This window comes from Glycine max, chromosome 4, assembly GCF_000004515.6.
Source record: "Glycine max cultivar Williams 82 chromosome 4, Glycine_max_v4.0, whole genome shotgun sequence".
Lineage (NCBI taxonomy): Eukaryota > Viridiplantae > Streptophyta > Magnoliopsida > Fabales > Fabaceae > Glycine > Glycine max.
In genome coordinates this window covers 25,356,471-25,381,410 of record NC_016091.4, presented here as the reverse complement: position 1 = coordinate 25,381,410, position 24,940 = coordinate 25,356,471, and the positions used below count along the sequence as shown (strand labels likewise).

Here is a 24,940-nt window from a genome sequence, read left to right as displayed (position 1 = left end):
TTTGACTTTGTCAAGAAACTTCATTGCCAAGGCTATTGGATGTCTCCATGAAGGCAATGCCTACCATGAAGGTTGGGAGAAGACTTTTGAGCTCTCAACAAGGAAAATGCATAAAAATTTGCTAACCAAAAAATGATCATGTACAATCTGATGTGCGAAAGGGCTAAGATTTGGGCCAACATTCTAAAAAAGAAAGTGTCCTCCACAAGGTTGGTTCAAAAACTACACTTTCTTACTAGCGCAAATTCGTACTTTTTCACTTTATGAAAAATCTTCCTTTTGATCTGCCACACACCATCTACATCGACATTCTTCATAATCTAAGGAATCTGGGAGGAATGGATGACATCTATTATGCAATGTTGATGAATAAGATACTGTGGGATCAAGGAGTTTATCTCGTGTTTGACAAGATGATCGGACTCCAACCACACCATCATTGTCAAAGGTTTTGTTATCGCCAAGCAACAAAATTTCAGCAAAGCCAATCTCAAGGTAATGAAAGTGGTGACTGAGCTTGCATAGAGAGAAGTTCCTTAGATGGACGAGGAAGCCATAAACAAAAGAAAACAAAAAAGACATGCCAAAGTAATTGATGATGAAGATAAAGGCTTGAATAGTTTTGGCATTGCTAAAAATGTTGAAAAGACTATGAAAGAGAAACAAAAAAGAAGGAAGACAAGAAAACAGATGCAAAGAGAAGAAAAGGAAGAAGAATTAATGGCTAGAGAGAGTAGAACCAAGAAAAGGCATGATCAAGCATGTGTGTCCTCTACTTTTAAAAAAAACCATTAGAATTACTCATCCAGTGACCACTACTCCCAAGAAGATAATTGAGGCGAAAAAAAACCAATCAAAAGTTGAAAGACTAAGTGAGACTGAGGATAATGAGAATGTCCCACTTGTTCCAAGGAAGAGGAAGGCTAATGCTCAAAAGCAAGCATCCCCTGTGTCACAACCTACCCTACGATGGGAGTGCAGGTGAAAAGCCAAAGGAGCGTCTTCCAAAAAGGAAAACGCGTGGAGTCACCACCAACGTTTATTCGAGGAAAACATTCGAAAAACCTAAAAGAGAGGTCTACGAATTTTGAAAATAAGGGTTCGGGAGTTGTTTATGTGTGGGGAAGGTATTAGCACCTCACGTGCCCGTCACAAGGGACGACAGCCTTTAATCGAGTGTGCAACGTGACTTCAAAATTATTTACTTTTCCTTTTTTACATCTTTTTATTTTTGGGGTTGACAAGGGTGTTGCCCTTGCTCCTACGTATCCTTAGGTACGATGAGGAATTCAGACCTACATTGTTCTTTAAGTTTGAATGTTTTTGTTAAATTGATTTTTTATGTTTTTGAAAGATTCATTTTAACCGCAAACAAAAAGTTGTTTAAGGTGTTGGACCTTGAAACGATGTTTTAAACTTTGAAAAAAGAGGAGAGAATTGTTAAGGCGTTGGACCTTGAAACGATCTTTTGAACTTTAAAAAAGCAGAGAGAATCATTAAGGCATTGGACCTTGAAATGATCTCAAGTGATATTTGATAAAAAGAAGTTAGTTATGAGTTGGTTTTATCTTGGTTTTGTTTATTAACATTCAATCTTTTTAAAGACAACTTTACAACACTAGTGATCGATTAAGATAGAACTTTACAAAGAAAAAAGAAACTAATGATGATAGATGAAGAAGATGAATGTGCACGAAACAACAAAGGAGGACCCCTAAGGGTGCATAGATCACATTCAAATCTTAAAAAAACAAAACTAACCAACGTTCGCACGAAAAACGCAGAACAAGAAATGAAGTAAGGAATGATCGCGGTCGCGATTTGGTAGCGCCTCGGCTTCGTTTCCTCTTCTTTTTACTTCTTCTTTCTCTCCACTTTTGAACCTTGGAACCCCTCCTCAGCCTCCCTAGCACGCCTATTTATAGGAAAATGGGCACTTGGGGCAATGGTAGCTCACCCAGTCGCCCAGGCGAGCTAAGACTTACTCCTAAAGTAACTGGCTCGCCCAGGCGAGCTGGTTCCTTCACCCTGAAGTCATTTGAGGGCCCAGGCAAGCTAAAGGCTAGCCTAGGCGAGCTAGGGTGTTGGAAACTCAATAAAAAGACCCTTTCCCCCTTCCTTTTTGGTATCTTTCGCATTCTTGATCAAAACATTGACTGGTGTCAAACTACGCAGTTTGGCTAGCAAGAATCAAAACATCAGTGAATGATAGTCCCCAGACGAAATTAGGGTATGGCACCCTGTTCTTGAGAAAGCCAAGGTAACCAGAACAACACCTAAGGTCAACAAACAAGTAATTACCTCTTATGTACCAAGATGAATAAAAACCAGAGCAACCAAGGCTAATCCTAAGATAGTTGAAAAGGAATGGGCTCCTCCCTCTCCTCCTTCATCATCAAGTAGTGAAACAACACTAGATGCTCCTTTATCTCCATCGTGAAGACGTCCATCCTCTACATCCAAGCAGCGTCCACCTCCATTTCCTCTCAATCTAGAGAAGTTTAAAACCAACCAAAAGATAAAGGCACCTCAAACGTATGAACAAAGATTTCCATTGGGATTCATTTCAAGTAATCCTTAAAATGAGTATAGCAAGAGTGATCTCGGTGAAGTAATGCATTGGAAGCCTATCCATAGAAAATCCATTTTTGCTTCCACTCTTGTATACACATAACCAGGCCAATGCATATCCACCCAGTCTACACATATCCAAGGCCACTGAGATCAAGATAGTAGTAGATAAAGTTTGCCCCTCGTCTACCCATAAGGGATGAAGCAAAGAAGTAAGACTTCAAGGTTTATTATTATGCTAAGAGGCCTAGCAGGAAAATGAAGGTGGCAGTGGTGAACTTTCCAAGGAATTGGATTTTCTTATTCAGTGGATAAAACTTAATATAGGATCCAAAAGTTTTTTATGCAAAGACCTTTTGGAATTAGATAGTATGGAATGACACGTCCAATGATTCATTGTCTGGCTATGATGGAAGCGACAATTTTGAACACCAGGACTTCATTCAAGTGTTGCGTCCAGTTAAGACATATCACTTTGATGATGCTTGTGTGTGCTTCACCAAGGACGCTAAGATGGTTATGACTTCATCACATGGTTGAAGAACCTTCCCATCACATGGTTATGACTTCATCACATTAATGTTCTCTTAGAAACGAAATGCTAATGTCTTAAATCTCATTTTTGGTTATGAAAAATTCTATCTGCATGCTTTCATTCCCCATTAGTCACATTGTTTTTTTTTTCAAAAAAAAAATGTATGTTGTACTGATCAGTTTAGGGGTTTGTTTCTTTACCAAGCGTGTTCGCGTTTTAGTGAAAGATTTCAAAGACTTCAATGTCTTTTGTCTTACAGAGACTTCAATGTCTTCTGTCTTTACATTTTCAAAGACTTCAATGTCTTTTGTCTTACAGAGACTTCAATGTCTTCTATCGTTATGTTTCAAGACTTCAATGTCTTATTTACATCTCAAAGACTTCAATGTCTTTTGTCTTACAGAGACTTCAATGTCTTCTGTCTTTACATTTCAAGCCTTCAAAGTCTTTTGTTTAGTACTCTTGATACTTCGTACATTTATTCTTTTGACAGGTTTCACTGCTTCGGTTCTCGCCAGTTGCCGGTCGGATAGCAAGATCGCTCGGATGAAATTAGTGTCTTTATCTTTACTTACCTTTTCATTTTCAATAAAAGATAAGTGAAGAGGGGCAATTGTCAGACCCTAATTTCGTCTGGGGACTATCATTCATGGATATTTTGATTCTCGCTAGCCGAATTGAGCTATTCAGCGCCAGTTACTGCGCAAGACGAAAGATCATTCGATGTTTTGGTTAAGGATGCGGAAAATACCCAAGAGGAGGGGCAGAAGGGTCATTTTTAGCTTTTTCTGGACCCTGGCTCACCCAGGCTAGCTTCTGGCTCGCCTGGGCCCCCAAATAGCTTAGGGGTGAAGTAACCAACTCCCCTAGGCAAGCAAGGTTACTTCAGGGTGAAGCAACAGCTCGCTTGGGCAAGCTACCAAAGTCTCAAACCCCCTCATTTCCTATAAATAGATGTAAGGGAGGTTGAAGAAAGGGTTCAGCATTCAGTATTGAGAGTTTTCAGTGAAAATTGAGGAGAAGAAGAAAAAACGAGGTCGAAGCGCTACCGAATCGCGACCGTGATCGATTTGTACTTCGTTCTTCATTCGGTGTTCTTCGTTCATCATCCGGTTAGTATTTGTTTTAAGAATTTGGATACGATCTATGCACCCTTAGGGGTCCTCTTTGTTGCTTTGCACATATTTATCTCATCCTTCTACCATCAATAATCTCTTTTCTTCTTGTAAAGTGAATTTTAACCGATCATTTACGTCACAAATAATCTTTTAAAGAGATTGAAAGTTAATAAGTAAAACCAAGATGAAATCAGCATGTAATTGAGTTTTTATCCATAAAAGTCGCTTGAATTCGTTCAAGGTCCATCGCCTTAACGGTCTCTTTTGTTTTTGTTGGTTAAAATGAACCTTTCAAAAGTTTAAAATCAACTCAACACACAACATTCTCCCTTTAAAGAACTACGTAGGTCTGAATTCCTCATCGTACCTGAGGATACGTAGGAGCAAGGGCAACACCCTTGTCGACCCCTCAAAAATAAAGAAACATAAAAAAGGGAAAATAAACAATGTCGAAGTCACATTCTTGCACATTCGATTAAAGGTTGTCGTCCCTTGTGACGGACGCGTGGTGTGCTAATACCTTCCCCGAGCGTAAACAACTCCCGAATCCTTTTCTTTGAAATTTGCAGACCTCTTTTGGTTTTGCTAACACTTTCCTCGAATAAACGTTGGTGGCGACTCCCGTGCGTTCTCCCCTTTTTTGGAAGACGCACTTTTTATCTCGCCTAGCCCTCCCGCCGAAGGGTAGGTTGTGACACATAGCCTGAAGCTGCTACTGAGCTTGTGGATGAAAACATTGTTAATTAGGTCATCATTGATCTCACTAACACCAGTGTCATCAACGAGGACCTAGAGGTGTTCAAGGCAGTTAAAGCTGATGAGGTTATGCACACATGTCAACAAAAAGAACCTGCGTCCAAGCAGTTAAAAACCTCACATAAAGCTACGTCTAAGGAAAAGAATGTGCCTAATGTAGTGACCATCTAATCCACTGACTTAGGTCCCATGCCTATCAAATATCCACCTCGAAATGTTGTGATCAAAGATTAAGTTCAAGAGATAATTGATCAAGCAATGCAAATGTTTGTTGACCATGAAAGACAACAGAATGAGCAACTCAGACTCTCTATGTAAAATGCTATCAACACTCAGTTCACCAATCTTGGTGTTGCGTTGATGATAACTATGAAATTTGAGTTAATTTTGGCTAAAAATGATTGTAATTTTTTTTACTTTACCATTGTTTTTAATGAAATAATAAAGAAATTAATATATTTGCAGTTTTTTATTAGCATAAGTTAAAAGCAGGAGATTTCAAGTGTTTTGGAGGAAAATTGATGCAAAATCTTGAAGAAAAAAGTTGAAGAAAGGACAGCTCACTTAGTGCACAAGCCAAGCCCATCGCGTCTCTTCGCTCAACGGCCAGCTCAGGCTTAGCGCAAAGAAGCCCAAAGGCGCGCTTAGCGCAGATGTCCGTGCTAAGCGCGAGATCGCGTGAAAATTAAGTTACCTTAGGCCTATAAAAGGAGTATGAAGTAAAGGAAAAAAAAATACCAATCCCTACACACCTACAGGCTGAGACACCGAGACTCAGAGCTCTCTAATGAATACATCCTAAGCCTGAGTATCTCAAATAGGGAAAAACCTCTATCTATGTCCATTATCCCCTTCTCTTCCTCTATTCATCCCTCTTCTTCTATCCACATCAGCCCCTAAAGTGTAAAATCTCTCATGACAATGAGAGGCTAAAACCCCATTGTTAGGAATCTAGTAGCCAAATACCCTTGTAATGTAATCTTTCCTTACTATATATTTAATGCAATGCCAATTTTTATTGCTTCTTTCCTGTGCTTTATTGTTATTGTATGGCCTGATCATCCATGAATCTGTTTTAGGGGTTATACATTAGGAAATGGTAATTTCTAAAGAAATGGGAAAGAACATCTAAACAATTCATTGCTATGGATAAAGTGACTTTATTTTGCCTCTGCATACATCTTTATACTTCATGCAATTTACTATTCTATCTTTGCAAAGGGATTTGGGAGAGAGAATAGATAAATTAGGCTGTTCATCGTGATGGATCAGGGTTGTGTGTTTGAGTAGATGTGGGTGGAAATTGAGAAAACAGTAGGTAGAGAAAAATCATCAATATTGCATCAAGGGTAGTTAGGCATGCTAGGCCCCAACATATTTTCAATTCTAAATTTACCTTTAATCATAATCTTCACCATCTTTTAATTTAAATCTTTATCTTATCTCGTAATCTTCTATTTTAAATTTCTTATCCTTCTTATCTCTTACCTTCTTTAAATTTTACATCTAAATTTCTTATCTCTTTCTTGTAAAATGGGTTTGCATCAATCTAAGTACAAACAAAGTTCATGTGGATTAGACACTCGAACTTCCGAGTACTTTACTACTTGAGATTGGTGCACTTGCCAATGAGTTAACAAGTTTTTGGTGCCATTACCGGGGACTTTGTTCTTCGTACTTGGTTGTTTGCATATTCAAATTTTAAAGCAATCAGTTTTTATCTTTAACTTTTTGTTTTTATTTTTTTTCAAAAAAAAAACTATTTTTTTATTTTTCTTTATTCACTCTTATATTTTTTATTTTTTTATCAAAGAAAAGAGAAAAAAAAAAGAGGTATCTTTTTTTTTGTGAGTCTATGCTTGCAAGGCGGAACCTCAGAAGAACTTGATCCATGGAAAATATTTTAAGGAGGTGGACTGAGCATCTTGAAAGCATACAATTAGGGGTCAGTTGCGATTTTTGTGGAGGAGAGCTTTCAATAATAACTGTCATCTCTACTCCATGAAAATTCTTGGTGGAAACAAGAGTTACACACTTACAATCAATATGATGAAAAAAGACTTTCTAATATGGAGAATGTGTTTATGCAATTCATGGAAACATCCCAAGCTAGCTTCAAAGTCAATCAAAACTCAATTCAAAATCTGGAAATTTAGGTTGGCAAGAGTCACTCCATGGAAAATTGTCGGTGGGAGCAAGAGTTACAACCTTACAATCAATATGAAGAAAAAGAAAATTTCTAATCTTGACAATTTGTTGATGCAACTCATGGAAACATCTAAAGCTACTCAACACACAATTAAAAATCTAGAAATTCAATTTGTTAAGCTAGCAAAAGAAGTGGCTAAATTTTTTGTCACAAGGGAATAAAACTTTGTAGAGGTTGAAGCTCATGAGGAAAGTCTTCTAGAAGAACATGATTCAATAGAAAAAGATGAAGAAAAAAGTGAGGAGAGAACACAACAACAATGAGAGAAGTGCTCACAAGTAAAAAATTCAACAAGAAATTATTCTCCAAGTCAACACCCCTCCTTATCAACTGATTGTTAAGGAAGAAATGCATGGAGAACATGATAAGTCTTTAAGTGTCATTCTCTCCTTGGTCACCAGCAATTCTTTTGCAATGATATGGAAGGTGTTTCTAGGATACATGAGTTTCATGGAGTCTCTAGCTAAGAAGTGAAAATTCAAGGAAGATGTGTTCTATGTGACCTTTATGCCACCTTGAAGGCATTGGACCCGTCAAGCTAATGACGTTAAAGAAGCGCTTTGATGCAATCCTACCCCGCAAGGGCATTGGATAGAAGACTCCAAGTAGAATGGGCCAAAGATGCAAGAGAAGGCCCTAGGGTTCTTATGAGCCTTAGGGTAGATTTTGGGCCCATGGGCTAAGTACGAGCCCACCTATCTTTGTACATATTAGAATAAGGTTTCATTAATTTTGGGTCTTGTATTTTGGGCTCCATAATGTAGGTAGGGTACCCTAGAAATATAGGATTTTTCAGCCCTTGTATTTTAGGGCACCTAGACTAGTTTTTGTATTAGGGGTAGTTTTGTAATTTCACATGCACTAAGTGGATATTTGATGTGTGTGGTTGGAAATAAATTTAATTGAATTGGTAGAAGCCCAATCCAATTAAATTTTATAGGGGGAGGTGAGCATTTGCTTACTACACCCCATTGCCACATCATATAGTCACACTTTGTGCATGTCCTTCATGCTTTTCATGCCTCATGACACCTAAGCACACTTAGTGGAGAATCTTGGAATTGATCTTGGATTAGTGGGCTGAACCATAACTAAAATTCACTAATCATAATTAGTGAAATTTTGGCTCCAAAGTTTGGCTCCACAAATTCAATTTCAAATTCAAGTGAAATTTGAATTTCCCTCCAATTTTGTGTGACACTTAGGCTATAAATAGAGGTCATGTGTGTGCATTTTTTTTAACTTTGATCATTTGAATATTAAACTTCAGATTTCAAAGCTCATTTGGAGCACAAAATTTCGTGCTCTTCTCTCCCTCTCCCTTCATTCATCTCCTTCTTCCTCCAAGCTCTTATCCATGGCCTCCTATGGTGGTGAGCTTCTTCTAGACTCATCTTCTCCTTGAAGGGGCGTCTCCTCTCTCTCTTCCTTCTCCATTCCGCTGCCATTCATCTTCCAAGAAGCAAAGGAATCCATTGATGAAGAAGATCCTAGGTCTACAAGCTCCAATGGAGCTTACATCACGCTTAGTGGGAGGCAACCCAGGATTTCTTACCCTATCTCTCTTTTAGTTAATTGCATTGTGTGTTTTTAGGATAGTTGTTTTATTTCTTTTCTTTATTTTATTTTGATTTCGTGCAGTTTAATTTCAGTCATTGAATAAAAATTGCATGATAGAGATGTAGGAAATCGGTAATTGGTTACAACTTGTTCTAGATGAATTGATGAATGAGATATACTATGTACTGATGAGATGATTGTGAAAATTCTTATTCTTGTGTGAGCAGGCGTTATTGTGAGTGATGAAGAATGAATCAAAAGCACAAGAGTGAAGAGGTTAGCACGTCTGAACAGAAATCATGGTATGGTAAGCCGAGCACTTCATAATTGTCCGGTGAGATGTGTGACCTTATAACCGTTAGATAATGATTGCTCTTAATTTCTTGATTCTGCATGATTCTTAGACTTTTGAATACATGCATAAGGTGTAAATGATCAAGGCCTTGTTTTGATTTTCTTAGCCACTGAGCCAAACAACCGACCTGTTACTAGAATGAATCCCTTGCACCCTGTTGAGCCTAATGCAATAAATTGTTTTTGAAACTTGAGCTGAATGAAATTAAAGACCACCTTATCTTAGGTTGTAGGAGAGCACGGGTTAAGACAAATTTATCCCTAATTTGGGGGAGGAGGATTCTTGGGTGGAAATTTTTGTTTCAGGAATAACACACATCCAGAGGAAACTGCATTATGTGATTAGTTGCTATAGTACTAGTGTAATTCATTTTTTATAGTTTCTATTGCTAAAAAAAGGAAAAAAAGAAAAAAAGTATGCTTCAAATAAAAAACTGATAGCAACTATGAACCAAAGAAATTTGTGTGCTATTAAGAATGAAATACATGAAATTGGGGCAGTGAAATATAAAGCCATAGGTTATCAGAAAAATATGAGGTAGGTGCTCTCGTAAAACCTAACTTTGAATCCAAAGAAAAACCATGAGTTTCTTGTTAGCCCAGCCACATTACAAGCCTAAAAAGCCCTTAATAATCCACAATATGTATGTATGATTACCTTAATTGAGAAGAAGTACAAAGTTGGGAACATTAGTTCAGTTTTTGAGTTTAAAAACACTCTTAGTAAGACACTTATGTGCTGAGAGAAACACTAGCCTTGTGAGGAATGAAGTGTGGTAATTCTACCTATGGTTGAGATGATAATATTTTATGATTAGAGTTGACTTTATGTTGAGATCATGAGATTCACCTTCATATGAGTTTTTGGTGAGTTGTTTGCAAGAATTTAAGGTATCGGAATGTATTACTGTGCTTATTAAACTGTAGGTGGTTTCATGTGTGTGATAAGCATACGAATGATAAATTTATAATATTATAACCTCTTATAGTGATGAAATTTTTATTTGCTAATTTTTTCCATCTCCGTGTGCATTCCTTCATGCTTTCATCACAAGATCAAGAAAAATGCAAGTTCAGGGTCAGTCATTGAAAGGTTTGAAATGGTTCACAGTTATCTCATGTGTCGGTACATTCAAAACTTATCTTTTGCTTGAGGACAAGCAAAGATTTTAATTTGGGGGAGTTGATAACTATGAAATTTGAGTTAATTTTGACTAAGAATGATTGCAATTTCTTTACTTTACTGTTGTTTTTAATGAAATAATAAAGAAATTAATATCTTTGCAGTTTTTGATTAGTAGGAGTTAAAAGAAGAAGATTTCAAGTGCTTTGGAGGAAAATTGATGGAAAAACTTGAAGAAAAAGCCTTGAAGAAAAGAGTAGAAGAAGGGACAGCTCGCTTAGTGCATAAGCCAGGACCAGCATGTCTCCTCGCTCAGTGGCCAGCTCAGGCTTAGTGCAAAGAAACCCCATGAAGAAGCCCAAAGGCGCACTTAGCACGAAAGCCCGTGCTAAGCGCGAGGTCGCGTGGAAATTAAGCTACCTTAGGCCTATAATAGGAGTAGGAAGCAAAGGAAAAAAGGACACCAATCCCTACACACCTAGAGACTCGGAACTCTCTAATAAATACATCCTAAGCCTGAGTATCTCAAATAGGGGAAACCCTCTATTTGTGTCCATTATCCCCTTCTCTTCCTTTATCCATCCCTCTTCTTCTATCTACATTAGCTGACTAAAAATCCATTGTTGGGAGCCTAGCAGCCAAATACCCTTGTAATATAATTTTTCCTTACTATTTATTTAATGCAATGCCAATTTTTATTGTTTCTTTCTTGTGCTTTATTGTTATTGTATGGCCTGATCATCCATGCATCTATTTTAGGGGTTATACATTGGGAAATGGTAATTTCTAAAGAACTGGGAAAGGGAATCTAAACAATTCATTGCTAAGGATAGAGTGACTTTGTTTTGCCTCTGCATACATCTCCATACTTCATGCAATTTACTATTCTATCTTTGCAAAGGGATTTGGGTGAGAGAATAGATAAATTAGGCTCTTCATCGTGAGGGATCAGGATTGAGTGTCTGAGTAGATGTGGGTGGAAATTGGAAAAACATTAGATAGAGAAAAATCATCAATATTGCATCAAGGGTAGTTAGGCATGCTAGACCCCAACATATTTTAAACTATGAATTTATCTTTAAGCATTATTATCTTTATCTTCTACATTTCTTATCTTTTACTCTAATCTCTTAACTCTTTAAATTTTTATCTTATCTCCTATCTCTCTTTATCTTCTATTTTAAATTCCTTATCTCTTGCTTGTACATTGGATTTGAATCAATCTTAGTACAAACAAAGTCCATGTGGATTCAACACTCGGACTTCCGAGTCTTTTACGACTTAAAATGAATTGGTACACTTGCCAACAAGTTAATGTATTCTGATATGCTCTTGTACATAACTCATAATCATGCATTACCTCTTTTATCTTATCATGATTATGTCTTATCTAGTCAAAATTTATATGTTTGTCATCATAAAAAAATGAGAGATTGTTAGGTCTAGATGGTCCACTGACCACTAGACGACCCATCCCTACCTTGGATTTTGATAATTACAAAGGTATAAATTTTTTATGCACTAATGAGTTATTGTTGAGTGAGTAGGACCTACTACATAAACAAGCACAGTTGGTATTAAATCGTATTCTACAGCTCTATTGGAGAACTTAGTTGATTACCTTTAGTGAGGTATCTCCTCCCCATCATATTATATTTCTTAGATTTGATATAGAAAATAAAAATAATTTAAAAACATATTTTCATTGATAATAAAACAAAATGTGACTCATAAAGTTTAGAGGTGAACTAAGATATATAGTACTTATCAAGCTTCACATTTTAAGTTTAGCTATTTTCACACTCTACCTTTTTCAAATCTAAAAAAAAACACACAATCCAAAATTAGGTAAGCAAGTTGGGGTGGTCATAGGTTCAACCCGAACCAATGACCCGATGAATCCAAACCAAATCAAAGAGCAAAATTCGAGTTGGTTTAAATCATTGGTTCAGTTTGTATTTTTAAATTACAAACCCGACGAAATTGGTTTGTGTGTCAAATTTGAGCATGTAGAATTCAAACAATCCTAACCAACACCAACTCATACTATTTTATATAAAAAAATTAATTTTTTATGTTGTGTAATTTTAAAAATCTATTATCTTTATGTTGTGTAATTCTATAATTCTCATTTTTAATCTTATCCATTAGTTTTCTTTCTCTTTATTATGATTTTTCTATTTTTTTATTTTCATTATATTTTATTTTTGTTAGTTTATTAGGTTATCCAATGACCCAAACCAACCTAAATGTGATCAAGTTGGTTTGGTCTGGGTTGCCATTTTTTTAGAAAACTGAACCAATGCAAACTGATTAACATTTATCGATTTTAATCAAAATATCTCCTGAACCCGAACCACCCCAACTTGTGGCCACCCCTATAAATAATTTGTTGGAATATACAACTTTAAACATTTTTATTTGACTTATTTGTCTTTAAAAAAATATTACCCTTCCATGAGAAAATCACAATTTATTATGGTTAATTTAATAGAGAATCACATTTTTTACTCTAAAAACAAATGTTCACTAAAGACCCTTTTTAAATTCAATAGCATTGTCTTCATCTTCCATTCCTCCGATAGTCCTCATTTTAATTAGTCACTGAAATCTTCTCATACAACAATCAAATGACAAACAATTATGACTTTCCTCAACCAGTCATGATTCAAAAACTTAAAATTCCATAAAAAATTTGATTTATGATGTGGCTCATCATTAATAATTCCTTACCTACAAATTCCACTTGGTACTATAGGAGAATGGCAGTTAATGCTTCTTGCCCTCATTGTTCAACAACTGTAGAGGATTGCTCACATGCCATATAGGTGTGGTTGAGATTGAATTTCCTTAACCAACCTCATATCCTGATTCCTGATGTTAGAAACTAGCTTTGGTTTCAACTTGTAGGGGATTGTGTTTTTCTCTTTACTACAACCATTTGGTGGATAAAGCTCTAATCGAACAACAAATTTTTTGAAGATGAGCATTGGAGCACTAACCATGTTTTAAAGAATCTGAATTGGTTCCATGAGGATCTTATGTCTAGCAGTGCCTGTGAGGATCCTTTTCACACAACACCCCTCATTGTGCAAAAATAGAAATCCCCTCAGGTGGGGGTTTACAAGTTGAACATTGATGGCAACTTCATCCTAAATTCAAATAACATTGGATCTAGAGGAGTTATTCGAGACCATGACAAAAAATGGATCTTTGGATTCTATGTGTATGATGGCAAAGGAGATGTCATGAAAGCTGGAATTTTTAGACTTATTCATAGGCTTCAACTTGCTTGGGATAAGGGTATCAGACATATTTGCTAGGAGTTAGATAATCAAGATGTGGTGGACATTCTTCACATGAATACCTGCCCATTCACCATGTAACATCTCGGACAAATCACACCAAAATGAGAGGGATCCAATCATCCAAAGGTGGTGTAGGTATGAGACCATGCAGCCGAAGATGACTTAAAGGAATTAATTGCTACAACCCATACCAACAAGATACATCTACTTTTCAGTAGCCTGTCACTTAAGAACTCCACAATTAAACATGTTTGACTTGGGGTAGTTATGGGATGGATGACCTTCTAAGAAGTTTTCTATAAAGCATTGAGTAAGGACAAAATACACTAAAAAGTTCTATGCTGGTTTGTGGGGACAACCAATGATCCTAAAAGCAACCAGACTGGTTGTCGATATCTTGGAAAAGATTACCTATGAAGGGTTTTGACCGATGAAGAGTTTTGACCAACAAGGATGTTGAGTAAAGTGTCACTATGTGAAGTGTCATAGTGTGTGAGCTGCCGAGAAGTTAGCAATCAAGGGCATTACATACCACTCCCATGCATCCCTCATAAGTTTATGTTTGAATATATTGAGAAGGGAGTGGTCCATTTCCTTGCACCATGTTCAAAGGGAGGCAGACTTTGTTGCTCTCTCTTTAGCTAATTGGGATGCCAGACAATCTAAACCTCTTTGTATTTTGTCATCACTCCTTTTTCTCTAAATGGTTTGCTCCTCAATGATGGTGTTTTTTTGTTCTAATGAATAAAAAAAACACAAATGATTATGTTCAACTACATTTTCTACATCACATACAATATATTGAACATAATCATAGTATTTAAGTTTTTTTTAACATAGTATTTAAGTAATATATAAAATACGATAGACAAACATTTCAAAATTAGTTCCAAAGATTGGTCAAGGACCCAATTTTGACTTTTTTCTAATAAAAAACTAAATAAATAAAATATGTTTATTCTTGGAATATGATTCTACCTAAATTTCCCACCTCACTTATATTTTTTATTTGGTATCATCCTAATTAGGGTCTTAAGTTTTTAATGGTATCCTAATGTATTTTCACAAGTTTCAATCCTTTTGAACCGGTTATGAGACTAATCCTTAGTCGGAACCTAGTCGCACTTAAAGTTTATCGCCCTCCCTAAGAGTGTAATGCATAGATCGAACCTAGGTCCTCTCCCACAAACTCAATGTGTCCTGTCAATTGAGTTACACTGCATTCCCATCTCACTTATACATACTTATCTCATTCTCCTTTATTATCACATTAAAATTTTTTCCATCGAAAATATCATCCCTTACCAAAATTATGTTTAAAGGCACCAACTAAGTAGATGAATATTAAATATTAAACTCATTTTTTTAAAAAAAAAAACACAGAAATAATATTTTTATTATCTAAATTATTAAAATTTAACCAGCAACAATTTTTTATAAAACCAATAACATATTGTCATATTTTTTAGAGAGAACATATTTTGTCACCTAAGATGGTGTCAAGTGAATTAACCTGTAATAACATTGCATTAATTAAAAAAATTAATCAGTATCTTTAGAATATTGATTAAAGAACTAAAATACAAATTATTTATTATGGAGATTATATGAAAACATAAAAAATTATAAATAACATAATTTTGCATATTTCATTAAAAATTATCTTTTTTCTTTACTTTCTTAACTAGTGTTTTTACGTAAGAGTACTTATTAATATTTATCTTAAAATAATATATCTTTTTATTAGTATGAAATATTAATTAATTTTATTGATTATTAATTTTTTTTGAAAAATCTGTTTTTTTAATAAATTAAACATAGTACTGTATTAGTACTTATTTTAGACAGTTGACCAGAAGTTATAATTTTGGCAAGTACAAAGTATAGAAAAAAAGTGAAAGCATGCACAGGGTACCACCTACCACGCCACCACCCTCTTCACTTGGAGAGTGATGGTGTCCCCAACAACCACCAAAAGGCGTTGTTTTTAAGGTTTCTCTTCCTCTTAAGTATTAAGTTTCAACGCCCCTCAGCGGAGTTTTCCACTTCCCACCAACTTTACCCAACACAACCTTCACATAAATAAAACCCATTACACCCTCACTTCGAAAACCTCATTCATTCTTTTCTAACAAACGAAACTCAAAACAGTGAAAGAAAGAAAAAAAAAACACTGCACAAAACAATGGCTTTGAATTTGATTCATCGACCAGCCACTAAACCACCATCTTCCTCCTCCTCTTTCGTCACCCCTCGCCCTTTGCGGACCACACAGAGCATCCCTGTGAGGAACTCGCGGCGCTCCATCGCCGTGCGCGCCGCCGCCACGGAGGCTCCTGTGGCTACTATTACGGCGGCAAGGGAGTGCAGGGTGAAGTCGGTGAAGGCCCGGCAGATCGTGGACAGCCGCGGGAACCCGACGGTGGAGGTGGATCTGGTGACGGACGGGCTTTTCCGAGCGGCGGTGCCGAGCGGCGCGTCGACGGGGATTTACGAGGCGTTGGAGCTGAGGGACGGGGACAAGAGCGTTTACGGCGGGAAGGGTGTTCTTAACGCCGTTAGGAACATCAACGAGGTCTTGGCTCCCATACTCGTTGGCGTCGACGTTAGGTAACGGACTTTCTTCCTTCCTTCCTCTGTTTGTTGGTTAATTGATTAATGCTGTTGACCATTATTCCCCTGCGAACACTTCTTGTTGTCGTTATTGTTGAACGTAAAAGTAAAGAGAAAAAAGAATGTAGGTTGGTATAAATAATTAGGCTCTGTTTGGGTAGGCTTCTCTAAAAGCACTTATAGGAGAAGAAAATAAAAAGAAAAAAATGAAATAAACTTTTTCATAAACTAAAATTAGCTCTCCATTAACTAATTTGTAGATGTCCTCTCATCTTTCTTTTAGAGAAGTTATATGAGAAAAGTTCTACTAATTAGCTAATGGAGAAGTAATTTTAGCTTATGGAGAAGCTCATTTTATTTTTTTCTTCTTATTTTCTTTTCTTAGAAGTGCTTCTAGAAAAACTTACACCCAAACATGCCCTTAGAAGGTTTCGCTGGAGTGTTTGGAAGAGAAGAGAGAAGGCTGATATTGCGTTTATGTTGAGAAAATGTTTGTAAGATTGAATCAGGTGTGGTTGGAATGTTATGCGACTAGGGAAAGAATTAAGAGATGAAGGCTTCTGTTCAGCCTGTATCTTTTGTTGTCATCGCATAAGAAGTAGTATCAGAATTGGTTTTAGTAAAGATACATACGTCTTATTATTGTTCCGTAAAATTGATTTTGCTTACAAACTTGGGTTTGACTAAATGTGGTAAAAAATAGCTTTTTTACATTAAGTTGAAAAAATTACAGTAAGTTTTGCATCAAACTTTCTTTCAGGGTAAAAACATCAAACATAAGTTACTTTACTTCAAAATCAATTTTGCAAATGCATCGAATAGTACCATTTCCAATAAGATTACATTTTGATCAATTTTTTTTGGCAAATACTTATCCAAACACGCACTCAACTATACATGTAGTATATCAAAAGCTCTGGAGTTGTGTTTTTGTTAATGATTAATAATCCAATACTAAAGTTGGGAAGCTGTTGTAAGGCTGCAGCAGTGTGTACTGATGCAGTAGAAAGTAGAAACAGCTTTGGAATAAAATTTATGTGAAATATTATGATATGGAGTTAGTTAGCTGAAGTTTTTCTGAGCTAGGTGTATATAGCCTACTATACATTGTGAGTCAAACACCATTTTTTGAGGGTTATGCTTGGCTCTTGATATTGTTTTTGCTTTGAATGAACAATATTTCCATCTTTTTTTCTTCTGACTTGTTATTGCTTTTGAAAGGAAGAAAATTAAGAGAAACTGATTTTATATTTACATATACTCTTCTTACCAAAGATATTGGGTTCTGTTTTTGAATTTTTGTGTTGTACAGCTGATATTTATGGCTCTGTGTTTGTCAAGGAATCAAGCTGATGTTGATGCTATTATGCTGGAAATTGATGGAACTCCTAACAAATCAAAACTAGGGGCTAATGCAATATTGGGAGTTTCGCTGAGTGTATGTAGAGCTGGTGCAGGGGCAAAGGGAGTGCCCTTGTACAGGCACATCCAGGAGATTTCAGGAACAAAAGAACTTGTTATGCCAGTTCCAGCTTTCAATGTTATAAATGGGGGCAGTCACGCTGGGAATAATCTGGCTATGCAAGAGTTTATGATACTACCAGTTGGAGCAACTTCATTTGCTGAGGCTCTCCGCATGGGCAGTGAAGGTTAGAAACCTATTACTTTGTGACTGACTGTAACCACACTGAGGAAGTATGGTTGTGACTTGTGACTGTAATTATGCATCTTTTGTGTGCATTTTTCTCATTTTGGCATTCAACGTGATGTCTGCATTTTTCGTTAATAACTCAATTGTTTGGTGAGTGTGAATTGATGAGTTCAGATATTAACTTCTGTGCTAATATTAGGTTCTTAGATAGGTATTACATATGATTTGATAGCTAATCTTAATTCCAATTTTCCTTACTGCATATTATCTATAGCATAAATTCCATGATTTTTTCAATCTCACCAGCGATCTACATATGGTGACAATCAGTTAACTTGGTTATTTCTGGTAGAACAGTTTATCATGTATTAAAGGGAATAATCAAGGCAAAATATGGACAAGATGCATGTAATGTTGGAGATGAAGGAGGATTTGCTCCCAATGTTCAAGATAACAGGGAGGGGCTTGTTTTACTCATGGATGCCATTGACAAGGCTGGTTATACTGGCAAGGTGGGTGAAGCTTTGATTATTTCTGTTGCATAATTTGAAAATTCACTTGTGCTGATCTGGAAATAAAAAACAATGGTGCAGATTAAAATAGGTATGGATGTTGCAGCTTCAGAGTTTTACACTAAGGATGGGAAGTATGATTTGAACTTCAAGAAACAGCCAAATGATGGAGCTCATGTTCACTCTGCTCAGAGTCTTGGTCAACTATATAAAGATTTTGTTAAAGAATTTCCCATTGTGTCAATTGAGGATCCGTTTGATCAAGATGATTGGGGTTCGTGGGCTTCATTGCTCGCTTCAGTTGATATTCAACTTGTAGGAGATGATTTGTTAGTTACAAATCCTAAGAGAATAGCTGAGGCCATCAAAAAGAAGGCTTGTAATGGTTTGCTTCTAAAGGTTAGTATCCTTAAACAAAATTTCTTTCAATTATTAGAATTATTTCATTATATTTTTGTTTAGTTTCCCCAGCATTTCCTCCTGCAGCTTGCTTTAAGATAGTTGTTTTTATTTGCATTTTATCGAAACTAATCAAACACCAGCTGAATTTACAGCTTGCTTTAAGATAGTTGTTGGCTGAATTTACAGCTGCAATTAATTCTTCGTTTGTTTTGTGTTGTCCTTTGACTGCAGGTTAACCAGATTGGTACAGTGACCGAATCTATTCAGGCTGCACTTGACTCAAAGGCTGCAGGTTGGGGTGTCATGGTTAGTCATCGGAGTGGCGAGACTGAGGATAACTTCATCGCGGATCTCTCTGTTGGCTTGGCCAGTGGACAGGTTCTATATCCTTAATTTTTTTTTTTGGTGAATTTAATCTTTTTAGCTACCGTACATTATACTGTGGTGTTATCACTTTCATATTGATGATCCAAATTCTGTCCTCCAGATAAAGACTGGTGCTCCTTGCCGAAGTGAGCGATTGGCAAAGTATAATCAGGTAATTGGAACTTGTGTTCCTCTTTGATTCAAGGATTTTAGGTCACCCTATGACACCATAGAAATCATTATGAATAGACTGTTGCAAAGTGTGTTCATTAATCAAATGTTTCCATATAATCTTTGTGTCTGACCTATTTTAACTCGTCTTCATTTTTCCTTTTGGTACACTTATCTGCATTATTTGGGCTTGAAATGGACTCGGCATGGTAAAAGATTGATAAAAGTGAAACACAAACCTGAGTATAATCATGTAGAGTTAAGAGTTATTGATTCATAGTCAATGTTTCTATTTAGTATGTCTCAGTTTCAAAACTTTATTTATATTGTTTTTAATAGATAAAAATATCATTGTTCTTGAAAAGTAATTTTTAGAATGCTTCTTTAGCAGTCAATTGCTAAAATTATGTGAATGGTTAGCATGATAATCAAGTGATCTAACACACATGTATTCAATTTCTTTTCAGCTTCTTCGGATTGAAGAGGAACTTGGAAGCGTGCGATATGCCGGTGAAACTTTCAGATCACCTTAGAGTGAACTCAATTGATCCAAAAAATCTTATTCTGGAAAAGATTCTGCATCAGAATCATTGTCATCATTGAATTTACCAAGGAAAATCCTGAGTTTTGATATAGTTGCTAGCCTTCTGGGGTTTTCAGATCTACTTGATTAGCTTTAAGATATGTTTTGAACTGAAATTACCATGTGATTGGATGATAACTTGGTGCAGTAACATGGTTTCGTCGGTGTAACTTTTTTTCTTTTTTTGAAAGAACCCTGCTTGTGAATTAGTCCCCCTGCTTACGACAATAAGATTTTATAGTGTGTCATCCTTTGAAGAAGGGAGAGGTTTAGACGTTGTTGTTTGGTAGTTCAGTGTTTGTAATGGTATTTCTCTACATAACTTATGAACAATTCCCGTTTGTTACTACCAAGCATTAGTGATATAGGATTGCAATTTCTTTTGCCTCACCCTGCGCCTAAAAAGGAAATCGTTAACTTTAATTCTAGACTCTGCAATAGTTTTTTTTTTGGCTTCGGTTCTTATAAATATCTTAAATTTTTTATATTTTGGTTTTATTCTTTATATCGTTTTGGTTAAATTACTTTTTTGTTTTCTAATTTATCTTTTAGGTTTGATCTTTTTTTTATTATTTTTAAGATTCAATTAGGTTTTCTTTTTAACAAAGATTCAATTAGGTTCTTTATTTTTAAAAAGTTCAATTAGGTTTTTTATTTTTTAAAATGAGTTCAATTTGATTTTATTTTAAAATAAGACCTAATTGGAACATTTTAAAATATTTAAAACCTAATTGAATCTAAAAAAATAACTTAGAAGAAAATAAAATAATTTAACCTATTTTTTTTTATTAGTTTGTATACTTTTATTCGTCAAAACATATAAAGGAAATCCTTATCCACTTATTAAAGTATTGACCTTTTTATTATTTGACCTAATTGAATAAGGTCTATATAAAGGATGAGAATTTTTAAAAAAGAAAAAATATTTATTGACACCAAAACCTAATTAAGAGTTTAAGACAACTAGGACCACCACGTACCCTGAACCAAAAGAAAAGGGAAATGCTTAAATTTACCTTAAAAAACAGAGAAAGGAAAATGCTTTACGTTTACGAAGACTTGCTAAAATCACGTCTCCTGAACCTAGACTATCTCAAAAGAAAGTCAAAATGAACCTTGGCTCATAATTTCAGACTTGTATCAGGAAATTGGCAAATCGAATGTCATTTGCAACCCACGCAGCACAGCAAATAATAAAGACAGACTGATGCCAGGACATCTTTTTCCATCATACTAAAAGTATTACCATACTTGATTACGGCTACACAGGAATCCGTTTTGTACATACCATATTTATGATAATTATTACAAAACAATTATGCTTATATTAATGTGCAGGGACAGAACATCTATAACTTGTAACAATGAGGGAACATGGTATGAAACACAATAGCCACTGGTAACTATAGCAAAGATTTGTTGTTCCAAGGTAATGAGAAAATGCAGATTTATGTACGAAAATCTTTGCTCAAAATATGCATCCAGCACAAGGAGGCAAAATAAACCAGAACATTCCATCCATCAGCATTTTAGATCCTCTTGTCACTAGCTTCCAGGAGCAAAATGGGATAAGTATATTTTCAGGCATTAATATCATCCACCCTTCACAGCAGGAAACAAGCAATTGCTTTTAAATCCAAGCAAGCAGAGCTAAAGCTGAATAGCTGGACCAGCATATACCCCCTGGCGCATATAAAGATCACTAGGTGATTCTAACTCTGTGAGCCATGCATATTCCTCCTCTTCCCCGTCACATATAGGTGCATTTGCAACTGCTGCAGAGCTAGACGCCGTTGATGATATCCTCAATCAGTGAGAAGCAGTGTTTGAGTTACTCCGTCGTAAGTTGCGTAAGGCTCAAGGACGAATGAAGGCGACAACAGATAAACACCGTCGAGATCAAGAGTTCGAAGTGGGTAATTGGGTTTTGGTGAAGCTCAGGCCACATCGGCAAACATCGGTAACGGGTTCAGCATATTCTAAATTGGCAAAACGGTATTATGGTCCCTTCCAAATCATAGCACGTATGGGCAAGGTGGCGTATAAATTGCTTTTATCTGATCATTCGCGTATCCAACCCATTTTTCATGTATCTCTCCTTAAGCCCTATGTGGCATCGACAAACTCAAGTGTTGTCGCAGAACTTCCACCAGGGGCTATCGATAACCACCCTGTTATCACGCCTCTAGACATCTTAGCATCCAAAATCATTCCTTCAGAGACAGGCCCAAAACGTATGGTATTGGTGCAGTGGGCAGGACTGACACCAGAAGATACATCATGGGAGGAATGGTCAGAGTTCAAATCCCTTCATCACCTTGAGGACAAGGTGTTGTCTAATGGGCAGGGGAGTGTTACGCAGAACACTGAGGGTGTGTCCTTAGCAAGAAAGCAGCAGGAGACAAATAGCAGCGAGGGTGTGCCAGTAGCAAGACCCAAGAGAAGAACGGCCATACCCACTTACTTGGATGATTATGTTCAAACGTAGTGAAGCCATGTAGGTTACGATTACGCCAGTTGCAGTTGCATAGTAAGCTGTATCTTCTAGAATGTTCTCGAATCTAGTTGCAAGAATCGTATTCTGTTAGGCCATTAAGAGTTGTTAGGCCGTTAGGATCAAGTAAGCAGCCATATAAATGCTTGTACCCTTTCGTTGAAAGGCAATGAATAATACACAATATTTCTTTCTCTTCTTTTTTTTTGTTGGAGGATACTTGGACCTCGAATACCAAGCATAACATTGTCTTAACATAACGCTTCAATTTAATCGTAAAAGACCAAACTCGCCCCGCCCCAACAATGTTCCCAACACTAGCAACTTAAAACACCCCCCAAACCCCAATTGGACCAACTGAACATTCACCAATCTAAAAAACAAAAGAATACATTTTTTTATGTTTTTTTTTTTGCTTAAAAGGAGAAAAAGCTGCAAAGTTGAACGTTGAGAACAACAAAAGAGACATATGCAGAATCGAAGAAAGCTTCTGCAAAGCTTGGGACGAAGGAGGGGGTGATCCAGAGGGAGATAAGATGGTTTTGCAATGTTCATACAAAGCCTGAACCTTGGAGCTTTGGTGCCTCATACTAAAGTACCTGCGAAGTGAAGATGTTGGAGATATACTTTTGTAACTGCATAATATTTTATTTTTCAGTTTTTAAAATAGGATTTAGTAAATAAGTTGATTTCCTATATTTTAGGAGTAAGTCAGTTTTAATGGATTAGCCTAGTCAATTAGTGGTTCCTCTTATCTTTAAGGAGCAAGTTAGTTTTAATATTCTGTTTTGCTAATATCTTGTTATCTAATTAGTTTATCTTTGGTTATTTATTGTATCGCTGCTGAGAACAATTTGAATTAGAATAGAATAATTCTATTTCCTCTGCATACGTATTGTCTCTCTTCTCTCCTCTGTTTTTTTATAATTTCCTCCTCAAAACCAACAATTGGTATCAGAGCCTTATTCTTACGGGACCTGTACCATGGAAGGTGAAGCAAGTTTTTCCCACATAACTCTTCCAATCTTTGATGGAGAGAATTATGATCTTTGGGAAGTGAAAATGCAATCCTACATGGAATCTTTGGATTTGTGGGATGCTGTGGAAGAGGATTATGAAATATATTCGCTGCCTGAAAATCCCACCATGGCCCAAATTAAAAATCACAAGGAAAGAAAGATGAAGAAGGCAAAGGCGAGGTCATGTTTGTTCACTGGTGTTTGACAAATGATATTCATCAGAATCATGACTCTTAAATCACCCAAAGCAATTTGGGATTATCTGAAAGAGGAATATGCTGGAGATGATAGAATACGAAGCATGCAAGTGCTGAATTTAAGGAGGGAATTTGAGCTTCAAAGGATGGAAGAGTCAGATACAATCAAAGAATACTCAAACAAATTGTTGGGTATTGCCAACAAGATAAAGTTGTTGGGAAGTGATTTTGCTGATTCGAGAATTGTAGAGAAAATTTTGGTAACGGTGCCGGAGAGGTATGAAGCATCTATAGCTTCATTGGAGAACACAAAGGATTTGTCGAAAATCACATTGGCAGAAGTGCTACATGCCCTGCAAGCTCAAGAGCAGCGAAGGTTGATGAGGCAAGATCGTGTTGTCGAAGGTGCTTTGCCCGCCAAACATCATGAAGTTGATGAAAGAAAAAAATATTTTTTCAAGAAGAATCAACCAGCAAGCAGCGAAAACAGTGCAAACAACCAAGGTAAGGATAAAAAGAAAAATTATCCACCTTGTTAGCATTGTGGCAAAAAAGGTCATGCACCTTTCAGATGTTGGAGGAGACCAGATGCAAAATGTAACAAGTGCAACCAGATAGGGCATGAAGCGGTGATCTGCGCCAACAAAAATCACCATGATGAGGGAGCTCAGATTGCTAATCAAGAAGAAGAGGACCAACTGTTTGTGGCCACATGCTTCTTGAGTAGTGAATCAAGTGAAAGTTGGTTGATTGATAGTGGTTGTACGAACCACATGACATATGATAAGACTTTATTCAAGGATTTGAAGTCAACTAATGTCTCAAAGGTCAGAATTGGGAATGGTGGCTATATTCCAGTAAAAGGAAAAGGAACTGTTGCAATTTCAACGTGTTCAGGTATCAAATTAATATTAGATGTTCTTTATGTACCTAACATTGACCAAAACTTGCTAAGTGTAGGTCAGTTGATTAAAAAGGGATTTAAAGTGTCCTTTGAACATCAACATTGTTTTATCTATGACATTGTTGGCCAAGAAGTTCTAAAGGTTAAAATGAAAGGTAAAAGCTTTTCATTTGATCCAGAAGAGGAGGAGCATACAACCTATTTCACTCAAGTCACACCCACGGAACTCTGGCACAAGAGACTTGATCATTGTCATCTTGAAAGAATGCTAAACATGAAAAAAAGGAAATATGCAAAAGAAAATTTGAAGAAGTTTCAAATGGAGGAATGCAAATCTGCTAGCACACTAATGAATCAAAAGGAGAAGTTCAGAAAAGAAGAAGGTGTTGATAACATTGATGAAGGATATTATGGGAGCTTGATTGGATGTCTAATGTATCTCACTACAACAAGGCCAAACATTCTATTTGCTCAAAAGACCAAAACTGGAATTT

General features: G+C 36.3%; 2 protein-coding genes across 2 annotated transcripts; both read left to right on the top strand.

Moving 5' to 3' along the window:
* The first annotated feature begins 15,405 nt into the window (after positions 1-15,405).
* On the top strand, positions 15,406-20,222 carry LOC100809646 (enolase 1, chloroplastic). Its single transcript, XM_003551202.5, has 7 exons — positions 15,406-16,144; positions 17,489-17,796; positions 18,156-18,310; positions 18,392-18,709; positions 18,944-19,090; positions 19,200-19,250; positions 19,717-20,222. Exons 1-7 carry the CDS (start codon positions 15,720-15,722, stop codon positions 19,780-19,782), a joined length of 1,470 nt encoding a protein of 489 aa, XP_003551250.1. The 5' UTR covers positions 15,406-15,719; the 3' UTR covers positions 19,783-20,222.
* A 3,349-nt stretch (positions 20,223-23,571) lies between these two features.
* LOC100809102 (uncharacterized) lies at positions 23,572-24,081 on the top strand. The gene has a single exon (XM_006603287.1). It carries the CDS (start codon positions 23,572-23,574, stop codon positions 24,079-24,081), a length of 510 nt encoding a protein of 169 aa, XP_006603350.1.
* The last annotated feature ends 859 nt before the right edge of the window (positions 24,082-24,940 follow it).